This window comes from Sturnus vulgaris, chromosome 16, assembly GCF_052056855.1.
Source record: "Sturnus vulgaris isolate bStuVul1 chromosome 16, bStuVul1.hap1, whole genome shotgun sequence".
Classification (NCBI taxonomy): Eukaryota; Metazoa; Chordata; class Aves; order Passeriformes; family Sturnidae; genus Sturnus; species Sturnus vulgaris.
In genome coordinates this window covers 12695895-12718823 of record NC_142258.1, presented here as the reverse complement: position 1 = coordinate 12718823, position 22929 = coordinate 12695895, and the positions used below count along the sequence as shown (strand labels likewise).

The following is a 22929-nucleotide window of genomic DNA, read 5'->3' as shown; positions in this document are numbered from 1 at the left end:
TTGGATTTCAGTTCCTCACTTTGGAATGAACTGTGTAATTGTGTTTCTTCTCAGTGATGGTGAAGGATCAAAAACAGTGGTGTGCACTTTGGAATAGTTTATAGGTAAACAAAGTGATTCGTAAAGTTTTATTTAAAATAGTGTCCTATAAAGCCTTGCATTCTGTGTGCTGCAGAGCCTGGTGCACGTGTGTTATTGTTGTTTCTGAATTGAATTCAGATTTTCTACTTACTCTGGGACAGAGGTGAATTTTGTTCACAGCTGTTGCTGCCTCCTCTCACATCTGGTTCCTCCTGTTGATGGAAAGGCTTCCTTAGCTCAGGATTTTCATTCATCCTCTGGATCCTGAGCACATTACATGAGTGTCTTTCTAAGGAGCAGAGTGGTGAAAGCCAAGTTCTTTCACCAGCAGTTGTTTTGGAATTTTGTTAATGCCATCAAACTTCTCAGGCACAAATTATTCAGTTCTGGGCTGAATAATGAGCTCAGCTGAACTAAATGAGTTCCTTGTAGAGCTCCCATTAGCAGTGAAATTCTGCTCAGATGAGCTCCATTCAGAGAATCTGAGCCACAGGTTATGGTCTCACACGCTAAAATAAGGTGTTAAAATCTCCCCCTGGACCGAGGGAGAGGATTTGTTTGAGAATCAAGTCATTCTAACGGCATGGTGTCTTGCTAATTAGTTTTTTGGTGTTCTGGGTATGTCTTTACCTGATTCATTGTAGCATCAACCAGTTAAACTTTTCACCAGAGCCTTACCTGTGGCAGATCAGAGATGGATGTGGAGAGCACTTGGTGAGAGGGCAGGATGGATCATTTTGGAAAGGGTGGAAGTTTGTGGCTCGTTTTTGCTGGTCCACAGGCACCTGTCCCCTGTGCACAGCATGTGGGGTTTTGTTTGGGTGTCTCAGTCTCAGGGCCCTTTCCTGCAGGGAGGAAATGTGTCCATGTGTCAGAGCAGCCCTGGGGGTGCCTCTGTGAGCGATGGGTGAGGGAAAGCACGTCCTGTATTGCAGAATGCCAAAGCTGCAGCCCCAGGGCTGTGTGTGCTGAGGGGCAGTGCCAGCAGGGCACAGGGCAGGCAGGCAGGAGGTGCAGGTGGCCCTGGTGACAGCAGGGAGGATTTATTGGTGTGCCACCAGGGAGATTTGCCTGGCAGCACAGCTCCCTCCCCGGCTCCGTGCTCCCAGGCATGGATCTGTCACCTTCCCTGGGAACGAGGCAATAATTCACCCTAGAATAGAGCTGGGAGAGGCCATGGCAGAAGGAAGGTGCCATTCAGCACAAAAGCTGACAAAATCTGATTGTTAAGTACCAGTCAGTACATTAAACTCCATATCTCTCTAAAGAGCGAGGAGGGAGAGAAATACCTTGTATTACACAGAGGCATGTTACAGGAGACAAATGCCAAGTGAATACTTTATAAAACTGCTGTGCTTTAAAGCATTTTGCAGTCAGCAGCCTGTCTTCTGTCTGCCCTTCCTTGTGACAGCTGCAGGGTGCCACAGACCTTAAATCAACAAAAAGCAGTGCAATATCCTGCTCTGGCTGCTTGGCAAAAACTCTGCCTTCTTTAGAGAACTTGGCTCCCCCAGCACACCTTCTGCCTTGACTCTTCTGGAATTTGCACTTTTGTTTGCAAATTTGCCATCAATTCAGGAAAATGGCACCGTGGCTAGGAAATAAATGTAATACTGACAGAGATGTTTTGTAGGCAAAAAAAGATCGGCAAAGGTAGTAGTGGAAGGAAAGAAGAATTGAAATCCTGATTATCAAGTAGAGAGATAATAATGAGGTCTGGTGAGCTGTGCTTTGTGTAGTGAAGGCAACACTTGGAAGCAGAGGGAATGTGTTGTAGGAAAGTTGGCCAAAATTCCATGTGTGCCCTTAGGTGGAAAGTTGAGTTTAAAAGGTGTGAAACGGTTTTAAATACAGTCAGTGACTGGGTCCAGAGTTTGTTCTTCTGATGGTGTAAGCAAGCAGAGACTTCAAAATGGATTATGGTTGGTTCTGGAGAAGAATATTATTTATGTAGAAGCTTTTTCTCCTGGCACTCTGTGCTGGAGATGAAGGACTGAGCAAAAAGGCTTGGTCAGAAACACCTGTGAGCAAGCAAAACCTTCAGAACAGAACTGAACTTTTCTTATTTTTGGTCATTCAAACCAATCTAAGACTCATTAAGATACCACCTGGAAACCAAGGTTCTCAAATCAATACCACTCTAGAACTGGAAGGATTTTTAAAGCGTGGCAATTTGCAGGAAGCTGGGACAATTATTATTTATTCCATCAGAATGTGTCTCGTTTGCTATGAAAAAGGAAGAATTTGATCTGCCAGTTTACACCATGTAGTTTTCATTAGGTTCAAAACATACCTGGTCAAACGTGGGGGTAGGATTAGGAGCCTGAATACAGTATGTAGGTCATCACTCTTTTTAGTTTACCCAGAAAAATAAAGGTTGGAACCAAGATTTACTTGATCCCTGTCCACCAGGTTGAAATATTTAACCTGAATGTTTTAAACATAAGGATTTTCTCATTTGGCTCTTAATTTCTTATAAAGGCTCCATAAATACTGAAATTTCTCCAATCTCTAGTGGACTCTGTTGATAGCCTTAGTGTCAAAGAAAACCATTGGTGCAGTGTTCAGAAATGGAGTTGAGGCAAATGTTCCACTAGTTGCTCTTTGTTGAAATAATTGACATCTTGATTTGTTATCGAAGAAACTTTCATTTATTTGCCTTTCCTATAAAACTTTTCTCCTTTTTTTGATCCTTTGGAACTCCTTTAAATGATTGGAGTCAGGCAACATTTTCCCATTATCAGATTTTTTTTAAAATATTTCCTATATTTTGGAAACAAGAAGATAAATTATTTTCTTGACTGCTTTTCCACAAACTAGAGCAGTGTATGCTTTCTTCCTGCCATATCCTGCCCCCTCTCTGTATTGCAGTGTTCATATTTCAGTCTCTAATGGCAAACTCCTTTTTTTTTTTTTTTTTTTTTTTTTGGTGTGCTTTCACACCTTTGTGTCATTCAGCAAAGTTTTATGCAGGTGAGATGAGAAAAAACCACCAAAAAACCACCATTTATCTTGTGTTATTTTGTGTTTAAATTGCCATTGTGTATCTAACTGTGGTCTGTTTGCTGGTTCATGTTCTGGTAAATTGGCACTGAGGTCACCAACCACATTAGCTTTTTCATCCTAAACAACATCAGAAAACATAAACCTGAAGCCTCAAATGCCATTTTTAATCTCAGAAAAATAGCAGTGATTTCATTCATGTGTTTTTCAATCAACAGCAAGCAAATCAAATCTCCATGCTGGCTTAAAATGCTTAGCACAATTGCAATTCATGCCTATTGCTGAAAAAAGCTAAATTACTTTTAAAAACATTATTTAAAGAAACACTTCAAAGGTGCATTAATATTTCTGAAATGAATCAAATTGTGTTGTAGATATTTATTGCACATATTTTGCATACATTCCAGATTCCTATTTTTTGCTGTGCACCTGCTTTTATGAACATTTTTGCCTTAGGATTTTACCCTGGGAGCCCCAGAAGGATGTGCAAGTGAGGTGGGAGAAGAGTTACATGTAGTCTAGGGTGTTGAATTCTGTTGTAGGTACAGTCAGCAGAGATAATAATGGTAAAAAAAACCCCAGCTGATCTGTTTTCACAGCATTTCCCTTTTTTTTTTTTTTTCCTGTCAGCTGGAGCCCCTGATTTTGTGTTCTGTGCACTCTGTAGAGTGCTGCATCCTACTTGCTTTACTTTTTAAAGTTGGTTAATCTCTGCAAGAAAATTCAAGTGTATTGAGCAGTTGAGAAGATCTGCAAGCCAAGCTCCAGAGAGGTCTTAATGTATGTAATTTGTCCGTGTTATTTCACTCTATAAATGGAAAATAGACTTGGTTTTGAAATGCAGTTTTCATCTCTGTCTTCTTCCTGGTTACCCAGCAGAATGTGTTGGTGGTTGTGGGGATGGGGATGGGGATGAGGATGAGGAGGAGCTCTTCTGTGTGCAGGGATTTCTTGGGGCTGTAAGGGATGCAAAATGGGAAGGCAGCTCCAACAGCAGAGAGGAGGGGACAGAAATGCTGAATATTCCAGCTGAGCTGCAATGGCCCGTCCTGGTTTCACATCAAGTACCTCAGCAATCCCCTTGATTTCTTTATTTGTAATGCAACTATTTGTATTGCACACAGGGTTAGAATTAAGCACAGCTTAATTCTCAGTTTGGGCACTAAGGCTCTGAAGGTGTTTATTTCCCTGGGATGTGTTTTCATACTTGTCTGGTTTACTTTTATATGTTATTATTTATAGTGTAATTTCTGGATTGCAAACCTGCATTGTGCTTTTTAAAATTCATTTTCACAAGTTCAGAAATAAAACTCAGTGAGAAAAAGCTGTGAAATGAGGCAGGCCAGGCTTTACAAATTGCAGAGTAATCCCAGACTTCTGTTTTACTACTATTTCCAAGTTATCTCTGCCTGGAGTAAGAACAAAACTCTTTAATATAGGGCTTCTCTCAAGTTTTATTAAACCGGTTCCTTAGTGTGAAATTAATTTGTTCAGGAAGGAATATAAATCAGCTAAGGTGAAAGAAAATTGATTTTTACACCACCTTTCACTTGTTGCACTCTTAGTAGTATAAGCTTCATTAGACTCTTGGAGTGTTTATAGGTGTTATAAAACGTTTAACACTTGATGTATTGAGGTACTTGAAGGGATTTCAGGCATTTGAGGATTATATTGAGATTGCAATTGCTATCAGTGTGGTATTTGGCCCATGGGGAAGGAAATGTGTGCTCTACTGTCATTTTAGCCATAAATAGAAGCTTTTTGTCTGACACTACAGGACTGATAGATGCCGTGAGAAACTCCAAGACTTGGAAACAATGCTGCAGCATCAACGATAAAATCGGTGTAAAGAGTTTCACAAATATAATGGAAGTCACAGAAAGCATTTGGAATTGTGCAGGAATTCATAAACACTCCAGTCTGGTGGGCTTTTGGCTTCTGTGTTCCAGCTGTCAGTGCAAGTTCCCAGAAATGTGATACTTGAGGTGTTTCTCCCGTGCAGTACATGTATAATTATACATGTTATAGTACCTGTGCTGACATGGCAGAATGTTTTGCCAAGAAATAAAAGAACAAGGTAGAAAATATAAAAAGTACTGAGAAATCCAATCCTGGGACATACTACACAGTTCAATTTGAAGTTATAGGTCTTAAAAATTCAGCAGTGCAGTTTATTATTGTCTTTTCAGAACCTTTTAGAAATGCAACAAGTTTTATGTACAATGGCAGTAATTTTCTTTCAGAACATGTAATAGATGTGTGCTTTCCTCAAGGCAGGTGATTTATGGAACCAATGGAATAATGCCTGTGTTAGGTTTGTGGGCTTTGAGCTTTTGCCTCATGTGCAGCAGCTGGTGTCAATGCATTGCTGAGCTCTTCTGCTCAGGGAACTGAAGTTGGGCCAGAATGCTTCCATGTGCTGCAGATCCCCTCTTCGTGTGCTCTTGGAGGTGTGTGTGAGCCAGCTGATCCTGTGTCAATGGCTGCCCCTCATTGCAGTTCAGAAATGAGTTTTCAGTCACTGCACACCTGGAGCAGCAGCTAACGCTGCTCGTGCTCCCTGGTCTCCTGCCAGCAGGACAGAGACAGATGCCAGTCTAATTAATAGTCAAAATTAATACCTTTAATGAATGCAAATGAATGGGGGAGGGCAGTATTAACAAGTTAATTTTCTCTCCATTTCCAGAGATTTATTTTTCTCTCGTTGTAAACCCCAGTTTGTCTGTGAGGCTGGAGAGCAGACAGGCACAGCTCCTCAGGACATCAGCATACAATGCTGGGGGCAGCAGAAATTAAGTTTATTTCAGGAATACAAGTGTGTGATGATTCTTTATCCTCCTAACCAAAAACGTGTATTTACTTCATGAAGTAAAGTTTAACTGTTCACTATTAACAAATAAAAGCTGAAATCAATCTTTCTTCATATTGCTGGATTTAATTTCAAAATTGTACAAGTTTGATACATAATTTCCAATCACTTGGACAGAGGCTTTCTCTGAATTCTTACTTGAAAAATGAGGGCATACTTTAGTTCTTGTTTTCATATGGTTTTATGTGCCTTTAGTCACCTCTGAGGTTTGTTAGTGGGGTGCTACTATTTTTCTTATGCTTGAATAACAGCACATCTTCTCTGGTTTGCTTCAGCATGCCAAGGAAAACTTGCCAAGATAAAGCAGGTTACTTCCCACCATTAAAAGGGTATTTTGATTCCATGGATGCACAAGCAGTGCATTCCTTTTGCAATAAAAACGCTGGCTTGATTAAAAAGAGTTTCCTACTAATTCCATTGATAGCACATTAACAGAATATGTTATTTGAGTAAAGATGCAACAATAAATCAAATAAAGCAATTACATAAATTGGAGCATCTTTGAAAAGTGAGACAAGTTAGCTGAGTGTGTTATTTATTTAATAACAACTTAATATCACAGGAGCAAACAGGTAAAGTACATCAAAATATTAATTATATGGATCCATGCTATAACTTATAAGAAATGCTTACTTACTGCTCCTCTCTCCAAGGGAATTGCTGATAGAAGTTAAACCATAACATCTTGAATTATTCACAAGTGTCTGAATTATGATGGGTAGATGTGGTACCCAGAAGAGCTTTGATAATTAAGCAGGACAAAGACATTTTACCAGTTCACTGTGAGTTGTGGCTCTGGGACTTGAATCATTCCTTCCTGCACAGATTTTTCAAGCTACTAACTATGAAGGTGTATTTTTGAACAAAGAAAATAAGCTTGTTTTGGTTTAGTAGGCTAGATCTTAATCATGATTTAAAAACGTTTAAATTTTTTTTCATTCCAAAAGCAAGATGTTTTACAAGTTAAGATTAGGGGAAGAAAATTGTAAACATTGCCATGATTCCTTTAGACAAACTTGTCTGACAGCAGTGAGTGTCTGATGCTTTCTAAGTGATTGCCTTCAGTAACAAGATACTGAGCAATTTTTAATTTGACTTGGAATAAAATTCCATTGGAGCAAGCAGTTATCTCCTAGTCCTTGTAACATTTTCTCTCGACCCCTGGAAAGATGAAGACACCTTACCCTGCAGCCAGGCAGGATTTGGTTATTGCCCAGAGGATCGAGTGACTCAGGCTGGGATTGGCAGCTCTTGGTAAATGTGGCAGCTTTTGAATCCAGTCTAGCTCTTGATGAGTTGCAAATAGAAATAAATAATAACTTAGATATTACAGCTGGCAAACAGCTTGGGGCACTTGGTGGCAGCTCCTGCTGGCTCTGGCTGCTTTCCATCCCCTCATTCCCCAGGACACAGGGGCACTTCCAGCCCCCAGGAACTGAGCTCCTGCATCGAGGAGCCCAAGAGCAGCAGAGCAGCTTTCAGGATAAATTAGCTTGGAGAAAATTCTGTCTCTTGAGTTGCCAGTAGTGGGGAGAGCCAGTGCCAGTTTTGGCAGGAGGGATTGCTCACACCCCCTTGGGAAGCAGTGGGGAGGGCAGCTCTGAGGAACATCCAGGTTTGGTGTTATTTCAGCCACTTCATCCTCAATTTGAGCTCAGGTTACTGCACTTCCATATCTGCACTCTCTAAAGGGAAATGCTGATCTGTTGCTTAGCATTGGCAATGATCTTTTTCCAAGGCTCAATTAAGAAATCTGTGAAGAAAAATATTTTTTTTGGTAGTAGAGGAGCTATTGCTTATTTCTGCATTAAATCTGAGAAGTGAATGCTGACTGTGAGTGGAATCCCTGAAAAACAAAGCTTTGGTCAAGAAGAGAGTAAGAATGAGCAGCAGTTTATGCCACAATAATCATATTTGTATGATCTGGAGATTCAGCTGCTTATTCCCTCTGTAGATTGAAAATAGTTCCATTTTCATGGTATAAGCCAAACTGCACTGTGCCTCAACCCTCTGTATCTTGTGTCCCATCAAACCTCTGATCCTGGGGGTGTGGGCAGAGGGATGGAGTCAGAATTCCCAGGTGCATCCCTGCAGGTGCAGCAGGCACATGAGGTGCTTGGGGAAGGACTGGAGTTGAGAGTTGATTTATCCCTTGGGTTATGATGCAGCAAATACAGTTTGGTTCCTCTGTCTTGGTGGCCATGAAATGTAAATGGAATGAAGGGATGGGACTGAATGTGTGAATTTGGGATTGTTTTGGAAGGCAATTCTGCAGGAAAACTTGCAGGGAGAATGATCAAGTGTTAATAGAGGGAGTTCTGTGAGGCTGCAATATAAGGAATCATTGCACCAAGTGACACTTGTCATGTTCAAAGTAATGTGGGGAGCAGGGAAAGAAATGGAATAATTTAAGTATGAAAGGCAGTGAAATGTAATGAATCACAGTATGACTAACAAGGTGATTTAGTGAGATGGAGTTAAGCTGGATGCCATGTGAGTTTAAAATAAAAAGGTAGATTTAGTAATAGAATTGTAGACATTTGAAGCAAAATACGAAACAAGCAAAAGAGTCTAAGGGGAGCTAATGTTTAGTAACAGTATTTTCAGTGTAAAAACTATCAGGCATTTAATTATAATTTTGTTCATTTTAAACCACCTCCTACATATGTAACATTCACATAACAAACAAACAAACAAAAAAACCACCCCAGGAACATGTTGCCAGGTTGTTGTAACATGAAATAAACATTAAATAGAAAAATTTTTAAAATGGGCTGTGACTTTACAGTGCCACTGTGAAAATAAAAAAAATTATATATTACTGTACAAAGCACAGTGTTAAGCAGTGTTGGATAAAATGTAAAATAGAACATGACTAAGACTGAGGGGAAGAATGAAGTTTAACCAGCACCTAGAAATTTGTTCATTGGTGATCCAGTGTGGGAATAGTGAGACCACTGGTTAGGTACCATGTTCCAGTAACATTTATTGAGGTTTTAAATATTTCCAGTGGTTTTGGCTTCACAGCTGACATGCTAAATACAAGCCATAAATTGTTGGAAATGTTGGCAAGTTATTAAATAGTTTAAAGTAGTGTATTTCTGGCTGAAAAGATTTGGCCCTGCAAAAAAGAAACTGCATAGCTTATTTGATGTATTCCTGTGTCAGATGAGCAGGACAAGGACTGGGGATGCAGTGTTCTGATATTGAAATAAAATCTTTATTTTGGTGCTTCTTTACCAATATCTACATTTAGACTAAAATTATCTTTTCTCATTCCATTGTTTCCCTCACTAAATGGGAAGTATTGTTGTTTCTTTTATAAGAGGAAAATTCTTTATTCTTTTTAAGATTAGAAAAAAAACCCCAACATATATTGGAAGTGAGCTGTGCACTGAGAATTTGTATGCTGAGCCTGTCAGCCTGTGAATCTTTATTATTACCGAGCTTTATCCTTGAGTACATAGCTTGCAATCGGGTGTGAATATGAAGTGTCAGGCTGGGCTGCTCAGTGAGGGATTTGCAGAAGGCAGGAAAGGCTCCTGTGGCAGCCTGGGCAGCCCCTGCCCCTCTCCCAGTGACCAGTGGCTTCGTCCCACACGTGTCACTTCCCTGGGCTGCAGCCCCTGCTGCTGCCACTGATGGAGGAGCTGCCATTTCCTGCAGCCTGGGGTCCTCCTGGGATGCTGGGGAAGGTCATGGAGGAAGGAAAAAATGTGTGGAACTGGTCATTCAGAAATGTGTGACTTTGACAAATCTGCATCTTTTTTTGCTGAAAGAACACTAGTTAAAAAAAAAAAAAAAGAAATCACCAATTTTGTTTATTTACAAATAACCAAGAGTTTTTCACTGATGTATTCTGTGTGCCTGGCCTATGGGTTGCATCATTTATACTTTTTGCTTTTTTTTCCATGCAAAGTCATGTTACTCTTGGAGAAAATTTGCTGCTTGACACAGCTGAGCTTCCTCCTTTCTTTCCTTCTCATCAGAGGAGAGCACTGCAACTCCAGTGTGGGATCTGCATGGATCTCCCTGCTTGTGACTTGACATTCTGTAATCATCGTCAAATTACACCCAGCTGGAGGCAACAACAAGAAATAATTCTTTCAGCCCAAGGCTCCCCTGTGTTGTGTAAAACAAACACTAACTTGTCTTTTGAAATCAATTGTAGTCATTTTATGGAGAAGGAGTAGGTCTCCAAACATGGCAGGCTTGGATTATTTTTTTTTTTTCCTCTTTTTCAGACTGAAATAATTTTTCTTCATAAACAGTAAGAATCCTTTTGCTAAAACCACAATAGCCCGTGTGCAAAGTAACTTCTCCCTTGTCTGCAGCAATGTGCTGGAGTGGGGGCCGTGGGCTGGGGATGGCTCCAGCAGGGTTTGTGTGATACCTGGGGCAAGGCTGGGCCCTCCCCAGCTCTGATCACCTGACAAAAGTCCTTCTTCCTGGAGATGGGTGTTTGTCAGCTGATCCAATCCCACCCCCTCTCTGCCTCCAGTCTGTGAAATGATGCTTTTATTTTCTCTGGTGATAAAAATGTCTTTGGATCAGAAAGTTTGGTATATCTACCCAAATTAGATTGTTTTTCCTTGCTTTGTCCACAGGAGACATGCTCCAGTCTGTGGAATATGATGGACTCTCTTACTAGTATTTTTCTGTTAGGGTTCAGAGATGTAGCCTAGAGTTGTGCTGTTTCTCTAAGAATAATTATGTCATAAATCACAAAGCTGTTGGATAAACTGGTGGGCTTTGTTTTTATTTTTTCTTATTCCAATCCTTGATTTCAAATATTATCAACATCTACAGCATTTAGCAATGTCAAAATTTCTGTTAAAAATAATAAAAAATAAGTTTACCATTCTTCTCTCTGCATGGGATATTCCTTTCCAAACTGCATTGCTTGTAGAGGTGTGATTATTTCTTGACCTGTGATAGATGAGAGAACCACTGATGTAAAAATGCAGAATGCAAAGCCTGGGTTTGGGAAGTATAATGTTCCTGCTTTTTAGTGTTTGCCAGGAGCAGGGTGTTCAGGGCTATCCAGCTCACCACTGGAATCAGTGGAAGGATTTCTCCAGCAGCAGATGAGGACAGTTTAACCTTTTTCAAACTATTTTATTTCTGCACCTCCTTTGAGTTAACACCTGCAAGCTACCTTGCAACATTGCTGCTATTTTTGCTGCTATTGGTGCAATTTTCTACCTGCTCGTGGGGCAGATCAGTCTGTACTGCAGAAAAGTGGGGAGAAACAAACAAACAAGAGAAGAGAAGTTTTGGGACTCGTAAGAGCCACGATGACAACAGGAAATGAGAAACTCCATGCCCTGGGCTTTGTCCTGTCCCTGCACTGACAGAGGAGCTGACTCTCCCACAGCTGAGGAACTGCCTCTGCAGCCAAAATTATGAAAAGTCCTTTTGTAAGAGACCCACATTCCTTTCAGCTTCATGATATGTTTGCTGCTGTATTTAATCCTACAGGTTTTATGCTGAAAAAATACGTAAACATGCACATGGCCTCAGTCACAGGAGCAACCCTTTTTCACTCAGTGGCTTACCTGTTTTATTAAAAAAGCAGGTGTTTGTTTAAACCTGGCAGTTGCAGTCACAGGTAGGGGGACAGACATGGTAAATGATGGTTTTATCTCAGGTAAGGGATGGAAATAGAAGCAAGGATAGTTTGAGTTATCCCAGTCTAGTTCTGTGCTGCAGCACGTGCAGCCCTGCTGCCCTTCAGGGCTCAGAGGGGCAGGAAGAACTTCTTACACAGTTTGTACAATATTTTACAAATCATTTTTCTAACAGATCTGTGCCGTTTTTCCTCTGTACCACCATGCAGTTGTGAAGGCAATGGTGATCACAGTCTCCACTGCACAGACATTTCAGCTGATGTGTTGAAACCTGTCACCAGTCTTTGGTTGCACAGAATGTGCACTGAGGGGCAGAGCCCTACAAAAGGAAGGTTCCACCTGGAGTGCTGTGCCAGAGGTTCAGGACAGAGCTGAGATTGTCTGTTCTCACCTTTCCAGTGTCTCCCCTCATGTACAGATCCAAACAGCACAGAGCAGAGCATCAACCAGCAAACACAGTGTGGAGCACTAACATTTGCATTTAATATTTCAAATCAGTTCCTATGCCAAGAGAAGCTATTCAATTTTAAGTGCTATTTGGACAAATCCCTGCTCACATTCACCAAATCTCAGTGTTTATCCTCCTATCACAAAGAAAATGATTCGTTTGTACAAAAATATGCTCTCTGCATCCCTAGGATTCCAAATGTGTGCCATTTTCATTTTGAGACAAAAATTTACTTAATTTTGAAAGCTCAGAGACTAAGACTTCATAGAACTTTTTTTTTTCAGAGTACAGTATTCTTAATTTTATAGTGATATTTGCTTCTAGCAATAACTGCAGCTGTCTTCTGAATAGTCTTCATGCTGTTGCCCTTTGCAGTGTCCCATGTGTCCCCCACGAGCATTCCTGCACAGTTGGTTGTGCTTTTTCCCTTCCACACCAAGCTTCCTTCCTGACATTGCATCAGATGTTTTTTCTCCTCCTCGAGTTTCTTCTGTGCCCACTTCACAGGGTACAGCCTGTGCTTGCTGCTTTGTCCTTCTGCAGGTTCTGTGCCCCAGGGACCTTGATTCCGTCCTGCTCCTGTCACAGGGAGCATCCCTGGGGACACGGGGACCTCTCCATCACTCCTGAGAGGACAAGGGCACCTGTGAGGGTCTGAACATGCATCCAGCACATCCCTGGAGGCTGTGGCTGCCCTGAGGGCCAGGTGCAGGTGTCCCAGGGCACAGCTGGCAGCTCCCAAGGGGACAGGGACAGCTCTGGCTGTCCCCAGGGAGCACAGCCAGCTCCTGAGACAGGAGCTCCCTGCCAGCCCCAGGGTCCATCCGGGGACTCCAGGAGCAGCAGCCCCTTGGGATGGAGGCGAGGGGACCATGGCAGTCCCCACAGGAGCACGAAGGCTGGAGAGGAGGTGCAGAGTAGTCAGAGAGCCGTGTCTGAGGGCGGCCAGGCTGGAGATGGAAACCCCATGGCACAGTTTAGGCCAGGGCCCAGAGCCTGACCAATAATAACATTTTCCATTGTGATAAGAAATGCTGTTTCTGTAAAGTATTCATTGTAATGATAGAATTAAAAAAAAATAAAAAGAAGAAAAGTCATACTAAGGTGATGCTTAAGATTCAGGATGAAATTTAACAATAACAAAGTGCTGCTAGAAATGCTCAGTAAATGGTTTCAGTCCCCCTCTTCTAAGGCTAATCAAGGCAGTGAGCTGCTCTGAGTTGAGTATCCTGGCATAAATATCAAATGTGGTTTATCATATTCCAGTTGCATTTCATTTTTTCTCCTTTTCCCTTTTTTTTTTTAACCTGATGTTCTGAGGATTTCCTTTTAGTGCCTACAAACATCTCCTTTTGACAGACAGTGCAAATTAAAAGATATGGCTGGGCAAAGGAAACTGGAACCCAAATATGCCCCCTGGGTTTTCATTTACAGTTAGAAGCTACAGACACAATTACTGCTGACAGAAATGCAGGAGCCAGTGGCAGAGTGCATGTGGCAGTAGAGTCATGCCAGGCAGTAATTGGGAAGATTATTTTTAATCAGAGCATATCCTACAGCCCAAACATTAGAAATCTCTTGTAAGGCTGACAGGAAATTAAACTGAGACCAAACAAAAAAAGCCTCAAAATAGGAGTAATATGGTTAGAAGTCTAATGATGGCAGAACTCAGTGCTTGTTGTATTTGCTTGTTATCTAAAGGGAATGGCTTTTAACTTGCAGCAACAGATATCATTGTTTAATTGCATTTTTAGAAGGGAATTAAAAAAATATCAGATTAGACCAATTTAGACATAGGCTTTTGATAGAGGTCTGAAGCAGTAGATGTTAAGTCAGACTCAGTAATTGTATATATGTATCAGTAGGGATTTTTATTATTGCTTTAGGTTTGTTTTTTCCTTTAATATAATGCTTAACGAAGCCACTTCTACTGGAAAATAATAACATGTCTGGGATACTCTTGGAAAGCTTGGCTCTGGAGATATTTTATGAAGCCTGAATGGCCTGGGGCTCTCTCAGTGACCCTGCAGAACAACCTTGGCTTCTTTGGGCTGCCTGAGCTCTGTCCTGAGGGAGAAGCCCCTGGGGTATCTCGGTACTGACACTTTCACCTGGAAACACTTTCTCATTTTGAAGTGAATCTCAGTAGATCATCATCTCTGCCAAACGTCTCCCTGCACCCTCAGCTGGGCTTGCTCCAGCTGCCTCTCCAGTCTGCCTTGGCTGAGAGCAGAGCAGGAGCACCCTGGTCACTCTGCAGAAGGGTTCTGCTGTTCTCCGTGTGCTGCCACCTGCAAATGTTGGAATACCAGCTGCAAGCAAAACTTTGCTGATTGGGGATTTATTTCTGAGTCCTGTTTATTTCCTATTTTTATTAGGAGTGCAAAACTTGCCTGTTTTGTGTTAAGCCACAGCTTAGGGGAGTTGTGGAGAAGGAAATTTAGTATTGGCAATGTGCATGCCATGTTTGTGCACAGGATTGCTTGTAGCTGTGTGGGCAGCTCTCAGTGGCATTTCTTGTCAGAGTCAAGAATGAGGTGTGAGGCCAAGTCCAGAGCCAGCCAGGTTATCCTGAGGCCTGTAAATAGCATTTTATCAGAATTACAGTAGGGGTTTTTCACACCAAGCTACTGGCATTTTCCAGCTCCTGATTGACACAACCATGTGAATATGGCTGAAATCTCATTTGTGGTTTAGGTATGGCCTGAGTAGCTGGATAACAAATCAGTGTCCTTGGTAAGAGGGACAATTTGTGCCCAGGGGTGTGTGCAAGCCCTGGGAGCTGTGCCCTGCTGTGGGGCAGGTGAAATGCCATCCCTGTGGGATTTATTCTGCACCAGGAGCTGCCCTGGGCTGGCTGGTGGGGCCAGGGGGCTGCACTGCCCCAGCAGGGTAGGGACAAATCTGTGCCAAGGCAGTTTCTAACTGTGCCACTCGTGCTTTTTGCCCAGCAGCACATAAAGAAAAGGAAACTCGTGTGTGGTCAGCTCAGCAGTGGGTTGTTGGGAGGGTTTGGGCACTCAGGCAGTGGCATTGCTGCTGAGAGCATCAGTGTGAAGTCAGATGTGAGAGGTGCTCCCCAGCCATGGCCCCAGCTCCAAGGTGACAAATTCAAGGGTGTTTGCTGGTCCTGCTTGTCACCTTTCCAAACTCTGAAGTTCTTTTATCAGTGTGTGTGATCACTGCAGTGCTGCCTGACATGTTTATACAGCAAGTGCCTTTGTGCTACTGGTGGTTCTTGTTCCCTTTTCCCCTCAGTTGCATTAGAAAGAAACTTGACTTTTTTTTTATTTAGTTATTTATTTAACTTTTTTTGTTTCTGCTACTGGTGGTTCTTGTTGCCATTTCCCCTCAGTTGCATTAGAAAGAAACTTGACTGGTTTTTTTTTATTTAGTTATTTATTTAACTTTTTTGTTTAAAGTGAAACCACATAAAAGGGTCAGGATATTTTGTGGAAAAAATACCCAGTATGTTTACTGTTTAGAATTTTACTGAAGTGATAAAAAATGTATTAAATTTACTCACAGAATGACTTTATTATACTCTGACCTAGGTGTGTATTATCTTTGGAGACTCAAAGTATGGACAACAATTCTATTTTCAGGAGTATTTGTATCAAAGAGTACATATTGCTATTTGCATGTGAAAATGAAAAATGCATGCAGGGAGAATCTGTGAGGTAAAACATGGCTGAGCTTACTGTACCTACTGAAATTCAGTGAATAATTCAGTAAAATGTTACATGTCACAGCTGCTCATTAATAAGAAAGAATGGCATGGAATAGAGTGTTACCCTCTTGGAGTTCCCAAATATGAGCTTGTAAAATATATTCTGAATGCCCTCCTTTTGCTTATGCATTTTACAATAATTTTTCTTTTGCAAAAATGCTGTAAACTTTCACTTAAAGGATACACAGAAAGCAAATTACAGTGGTGTGTTCCTGTTGAAACAGAAACCTGTGCTGGGGAAAATTTACAGTTACAGCTTAGTAATTTCTATTTTAGTAGGTAAATTTGCAATGAAAACACAGATTTTTTGGTTTCAAATGCATTGCAAACTGTCTGAATGAATGTACTGTCCATGGGATGTTTAATAAGTAATAAAATCATACTTGTGAATCACTAACCAGATTTTGCTGTTTGGCTTTGTGCTACAATAAAAATGCACTTCTGACCCAATAGTGTGTGCAGTGACAGCCCACGCAGTGCATTAGAAATTGTATTTTCTGTTGACTCTTGAAGCCTTCCATGAGCACAGGGCACGAGCAGGAGCTGCCCTGAATCCCTCATTGCCAATAAAAATGTGTTTTTCTGTCCCCAGGAAACTCCACAGCAGCCCCATGCGAGTGGTGCCTATTGTTTCCATGAGCGCAGCCTCCTCTCAGTAAGTCCCTGATTTTTGTCTTGATTTCCCCAGATCTCTCCCGTGCTGTCACAATTAATGCAGAAATCCTTTGGCCTCTGCAGCTTGTGAGGAGCTTGAAGAGCACAAGTGAAGGGTCTGGTGGCTTTGTGTCTGTAGTGAGCAGTGACATGCTTTAGGAAATAATCTTGCCTGGTTCTGGCTGAAGGTTGAAGCGATTTTCTCTTGTGTTTCCCTTGTAGTGTTTGGGTTGTGTCACTGTGCTGTTTGTGTCACCTCTGGCTGATTGCTTTGTGTACTCACAGACACTTCCTTCCCTCGGAACAGCTAAGGATAATTAATTCATCATGCTTTCTTTTAGAAAATGCTCTCTATGAAGTCAGAATAGGGAAGATCATGAATTAAGCTCCAAAATTAATGGGACATGTGAAAAAAGGTATTTGAGCTGATTAATTTTTTGTCTTCTCCCTTTCTGAGAAGAGACTTTCAAATCCACAACACTTGCTGCTCATTCATACTTGGAATTTTTTCTTTAGTAAAGTTTTTCTTGGTAGCACATACATAGAACCAATAGTGATGAAGCACTTTTTATTCAGGATAGAACTTTCTATACTACACTAAATACAGAAGTATCAGACAAAAACACTGTAATTCGTGTTATATTTCTTAAACAGTTGTAAATAATTCTCTGCTTAAAATAAACTCTAGTTCTCAGATATTTTGTATTAGGTAATGAGCATGGCTTGTTCTGTATTAGTATATTTTTGCATTATATACATTTATACATTTATAAGTACATTCTTCTTTGTTCTGTGTTGTACATGAGTATTGACAAAATAATAGACTACGTTTACTTTTTTGTTCCACTGTATTAATGTGAGAAGCTCAGTTCTGCCCCAACACACAAAGTTTCATGTCACTGAAAAAATTAGCCACACAGTCCTTGCTAGGAAAAAGAAGAGTTTTGCATTTATTCTCCTACACTGAACACAATCTTCCTCTTAATGTCTTTGAAATAAGATTTCATTATTTCAAAAAGACTGCCTGGCTTACTAGATGAAAAAAAAAAAAGCCTGTTCATCTTGAGGATAGATTTGAATCAATTCTGTAGTGCTCAGCATGCTTGTTGCTTTTAGCTTTCCCTCTGTCACGAACAGTATTTTCTAGCACAGAATAACCTTACAGCCCTTAGCAGAATTTGATGCAATTGACAGCTTTTGTTAGAAAAATTCTGGTAAAAATTGCACGGAGGAGGTTGGGGTTTCCAGCACGGGGGAGCCAGCAGTCCCTGAGATAATCACAGCATGTTTTGAGGAAGCTAACATTAATTTGGCTGTGAGCACAGTGCCTCAGTGGCTATAAATGTAGTTTCCAGGAAAAGATATTAATTTTTCCCTCTACAAGCTAAAGCAGAGGTTTGGGCACCTACAAGAAGAAAGAAGAAGAAAATGCTCATTTGGAACGTGAGGAAGGTTTAACACTCCCCAACCTCCCCGTGCATCATTTGTGGGTTATTTTCCCGGTTCCAGCAGGACCATCCATCAGCTGAGGGGTCCCTGTGCCAGCAGGCTCAGCCCAGCCCCGGCTGCTGCCTGCATTCAGCTCGGGATGGGAGCTGGCTGCTGGCAGCTCCAGCTGCCTGGCCGGGATGCCCTCCTCACCCGGGCCACGGCTGCCACACTGCTGAAAGGCTCTGTCCCCTCCCCTGCCTGCAGAAAAGCATCTCAAGCCACACATTCCAGCCCAACACACAGGTGTTAAGCCGTTGGAATTGTATGTGTTGAAAGCAATATCTGCCCCTTCTCACAAATCTCTTGTAATAATCGAATTTTGTGTTCAGTGTACTTTGGTTGAAATTTAGTTCAATTCCTAGCTGTTGTTGCTTTGCAGTGTTTTCCTGTTTCATTTTGATAGAGAAATATGTTGAGGTAAGTCTAGTTTTAACAGCCTAGCTACAGAGAAATCTTGGATTTTAAAATTCAGTTGCACAGCCTATGGATTTAGGTGTTTGACCTTCTATTAATGGTGCAGAATGCCTACAGTACTCCAGCAAAGCTGCAGTGCACTGAGCAACCCAGTAAACAAAGCAATAGAAGACAGCTCCAGAAACCACTGAAAATAAACATGACAGGCAGAGGAGATAGAATTGTTCCAAATCTACAGTGGGAAATTAAGGACAAATAGTGGCTGGCAGGGGGGTTGGAGCAGAAATGGATGTAAAACCCAGATATGCAGAGTCTTCACTCATTCCCTGACGTGGAGAGGTTTTCCCATGGCACTGAGACAAACTGAGATTGCCTGAGGTGGGAATGCTGCAGAGGGCAGTGCTGGGAGCAGCACCATGAGCCCCTGCCCTGGCTGGGGTATCCCAGCTAAAACAAACACAGGACCTGGGGTTGAGCTGGGATTGCGTTATGGGAGCTGGGATTGAGTTATGGGAGCCGGGGTTGAGCTATGGGAGCTGGGGTTGAGCCGTGGGAGCTGGTATTGAGTTGGGACTGAGCTGTAGGAGCTGGGGTTGAGCTGGGGTTGAGCTGTGGGAGCTGGGGTTGAGCTGTGGGAGCTGGGACTGAGCAGTGGGAGCTGGGGTTGAGCTGGGGTTGAGCTGTAGGAGCTGGGGTTGAGCTATGGGAGCTGGGGTTGAGCTGTAGGAGCTGGGGTTGAGCTGGGATTGAGCTGGGATTGAGCTGTAGGAGCTGGGATTGAGCAGTGGGAGCTGGGGTTGAGCTGGGGTTGAGCTGGCAGGGCTCTCAGCTCACAAGTTGGACACTTGGGCTGTGTTTCATTTCTGTGAGTCGAGCTTATCCTGAAAGAGAAATTGCTGTGCTTTGCCCTCCCCATGGCACCTCCTTTGCCTGAAACTCCAATCCTTTGGCAAGCAAGACATTTCCCTTCAGTATTGAACCAGAGTTCTCTGAAAAAAAGAAAAAAAAATCACAAGTGTTTCGGTGTTTGGCAGAAAGTTTATACAATTCTTGCCCATTCTGTTTTTTCTTACTCTTCAGTTTGTGCATAGAGCAACAGCTGTTCCATAATTTGATAAACATACTGTAATTAAGTGATCTTGGTTTATTAGTAACACCTTTCCTTGACTGGGAGATTTTCAAGTAACAGAGAAAGGATGAGCCAGGGGTGCTGCTTCATGTTAATTTGACAGCTTCATCCTTTGGAAGGTCTGCCATGGCTATCCATGTTTAAACCCTGCTGGATGTAAAGATATTTATGCTGAAAGGCTTTTGCTCTCCAGTCTAACCTTCACTCCTGCAGTCTGGCAGTGACACAGAGGCACTTGCAGGCAGGGCCTGTAAAGCCAGGTGAAGAAAGGCATTTAAACCCCTTTTCTCTAATTTTAGAGTGAGCTGTGTTTTCCTTGGAATTGTAAACATGCAGAACAAAATAAAGGACAAATAGCTGTTATTGCATTGAAAATATTATAGGGCATTATGAGTCCCTTTTTCTCCCTCATTAAACACATCTTTAAAAATTGTCAAAACAATAAACCTATTTTCCAAAACATTATAGCATGCCATGGAGGAGTCTGAGGAGTTTAGTGTGATCTAGGGATTTCTACCTGAGAGGCATGAAAAGCAAAAAATTGTGAAAGAGGCCTATTATAAAATACCACAATTCTCTTAGAAATAAGCCAATATTATAACTTTATTCTAATAAATATAGAAGAAAAAATTTAATGATGGTATTCTTATTTATTCATCTCTCTCCATTGTGATGCAGTCTGAATGAGAGTATTAGTCTAGAGAGTTGAATATTTTTTAAATTGCAGCACTTTGAATTACTGATATGTGCAAATTACAATAAAAAAGGGATGAAGAATGGTAGTTAGACAACGTAAATGATGCAGTAAGTTCTGCTCCATTACTTTTTCTGAGCTAGGATGGGGAACTGTTTAGTTGTTAGGATCTGCTCCACTGTCATATTATTCATTATTGTTTTGCAATATCTTCAAATATCTTCAACAGTTATTGTAGGAATTCATTAAGGACCAGGAGCAGCGAGGCATTTACCCACTCCTAATGATGAGCAGCAGAATATTCTCATGGATGTTTTTGCTTCAGAAAGAGCTTAACTAGGGTAGCTGAGCCTGACCTGTGTTGGATTTATTTTTTTTTTCCTAGTGCTGCTGCGAGGTAATTCATTGTTAGGTGGCTGATTTTTAATATTGCTTTTCCATTAGTTAAATATGTTTCACTAGATATGTGCTTTCCTGTTTAGGGAGCTAAATACACTACTTTTGTTTAATTTGGTGGGCTTGGGGTTTTGTAAGTCCTCATGTTCCAAGGTTTCATTTCCCACAGGGGTTTTTTCTTGCCATCATTAATGCAAAGTTTGTATGAGTAAAATCACCAATATCTTGGGCAAAAGAGCAGCTAGGTGGGAGCAGGTTTATAGGAGTTATTTATATTTGTATTTATACAGTTAAACCATTGCTATAATTTGTCATTTCCTGAATGGTGAAAGGGCTACAGACCAGAGCATCAGTGGCCTGCTTGTGATTTACAGGTGGTTCTGCTGCTCAGTTCACTGGAACCATGATCTCCCTGCAGAAGTAAAGGAAAACCCTGTCCTTGTTAAATCGTGCTTTATCACTGCTGCAGGTGATTCCTGTATTTATTTGGGCAGCTCAAGTTACTCTCTCAAAGCAGGTTCAGGAGCATGAGGCTCTGAAATCGAATAGGACATCTTGAAAACAAGAGGGTTTTTTGTTTTTTTAAATATCATTGTAGGTTATTCCAAATTATAACTGTAACTAAAATTAGCATTGTAACTTTCCCTTGGCTGTGCACAAATATACATATAAAGAAATATTGTTACAATTTCCTAATTTCTTATTTTTCTAAGAATTCAGCCCCCATTTCTTTCTGATGGATTCTTCTGTGAACTTTCTAAGTTCTCCATCTTTCCAAGTGGTGTTTTGAGTTAACCCAGTACAAGCCTTAGGGGTTAAATATAGGCTGGCCTGAGCCTGTGAATTTACTGTACATTGCAGCCTGTTTGCTGACACCACTGAGATACTTCCTTCATAAACATCACAGGGCAGACATTTTCTTATTCAGGCTTTATGAAAGTTTCCACATGCATGTAAACACCCAAAACACTTCCACTGGCAATTGTTTGCACTCTGGATATTCTCCAGATTGCAGCATTAAGGGGGTTTTGATCGAGTTCATTTCCACAGCTCCATGGCATTTAAGAGATATCAAGTCCCAATATTCCTGGGAGATTAGTATGTGCTATTATCTCTTTATTACAGAAGGAGAAGGCAGAAAATTGAGCAGCCTGAGTGATGTGCCAGGAGAAGAACTATAGCAGAGCTAGGATTTGAATTCATGTTTCTCAAATCCCAAAGCATTGCTTATGTTCTTGGGCCATCTTTCCTCTGCCCTGCCTCTAATCCAGAAACTTTTATTGTTAATGATTTTTTCATTTAACAGTGAAAAAGACCTTATAATTTCATGCTCCTTCCTGTCTCATAAAAATTTGAAATTTTTTCTTAAGAAAATCCTGCAGTTATTAAATGTGTATGGAAAGTGTGTGATATGCAAAGTCCTATCAGCACAGGCCAAGCTAATTGAAATATGACATTCCTGGTGATGATCTGGGTCATGTCAAGGGTGTCTCCATCCTTTAATGAAGATATACTCTTGATCCCCTTTTCTTTGAAGAGCTTACAGACTTCTGAAACTTTTTGTGGTTATGCAGAGTGGAGGTACAGCCACGGCAGGCACTTGGGCAGTTGAGTACAGCAAATTTCAAACCTGGCCTGGCTGCTCTGAGGTTTGGGGTGTGCTGCTGGAGGAGACACTGCTGCTGCCACACTGAGTGCTGCTGCCACACTGAGTGCTGCTCCATCCTGGCTGCAGCTGCAGCTTGGGCGTGGCTGGGGCAGGTAGGGCTGGCCAAGGACAGGGAGAGCCTGAACCTCAGCAGTGCACTCAGGTGAAGGAGTGGTCACTCAGGATAAAAGTAAAGGTGTGGTCACTCAGGTAAAGGATTGGTCACTCAGGTAAAGGAGTGGTCACTCAGGTAAAGGAGTGGTCAGTGGCAATCACTGTCCCTGCACACAGAGCACTCAGAGCCCAGCTAATGCCACCACAGGTGTCTCTTTGTGCCCTGATCTGAGGTCCTGCTGAGCACCCCTGGGAACAGCCTGGTCCTGTTCCAGTGGGGCAGTGAACAAGAGCATTGGATTACAAGAATTTAGAGGTGGGGAAAAGTTTATTTCCTTTTTGTCCCACCATTACATTTGAGGTTAGTTACTGAGTTCACAGGTCTGTGTTGTGGTGTAATTCCTGTGTAACACAGGCAAAACCAATAAACAACATTCTCTGTGGGAATTTTTACTGCTCCTGCAAGATGTTAGGTGCTGGAAATCATATAACTGGTAGGTCTTTAAATTTTGAATATGGATTGTCAGTTGGAAAATGCATCTCCAGAGAGGAAGGAGACCTCCAGTGAGTAAAAAAATCTGTTGATGTAAAATGAAAAGTTTTTCCTCATGCTTCATGGTTTAAGAAA

General features: G+C 41.6%; 1 protein-coding gene across 18 annotated transcripts in view; it reads left to right on the top strand.

Moving 5' to 3' along the window:
- The window catches only part of RBFOX1 (RNA binding fox-1 homolog 1), a 1116721-nt gene that overhangs the window by 454980 nt on the left and 638812 nt on the right, over positions 1-22929 (top strand). For all 18 annotated transcript variants that reach the window (XM_088174490.1, XM_088174487.1, XM_088174481.1 and 15 more), the window contains one exon: positions 16354-16416. In XM_088174490.1, the coding sequence (XP_088030616.1) occupies positions 16354-16416 (63 nt within the window). The remainder of the gene's footprint in view (positions 1-16353; positions 16417-22929) is intronic.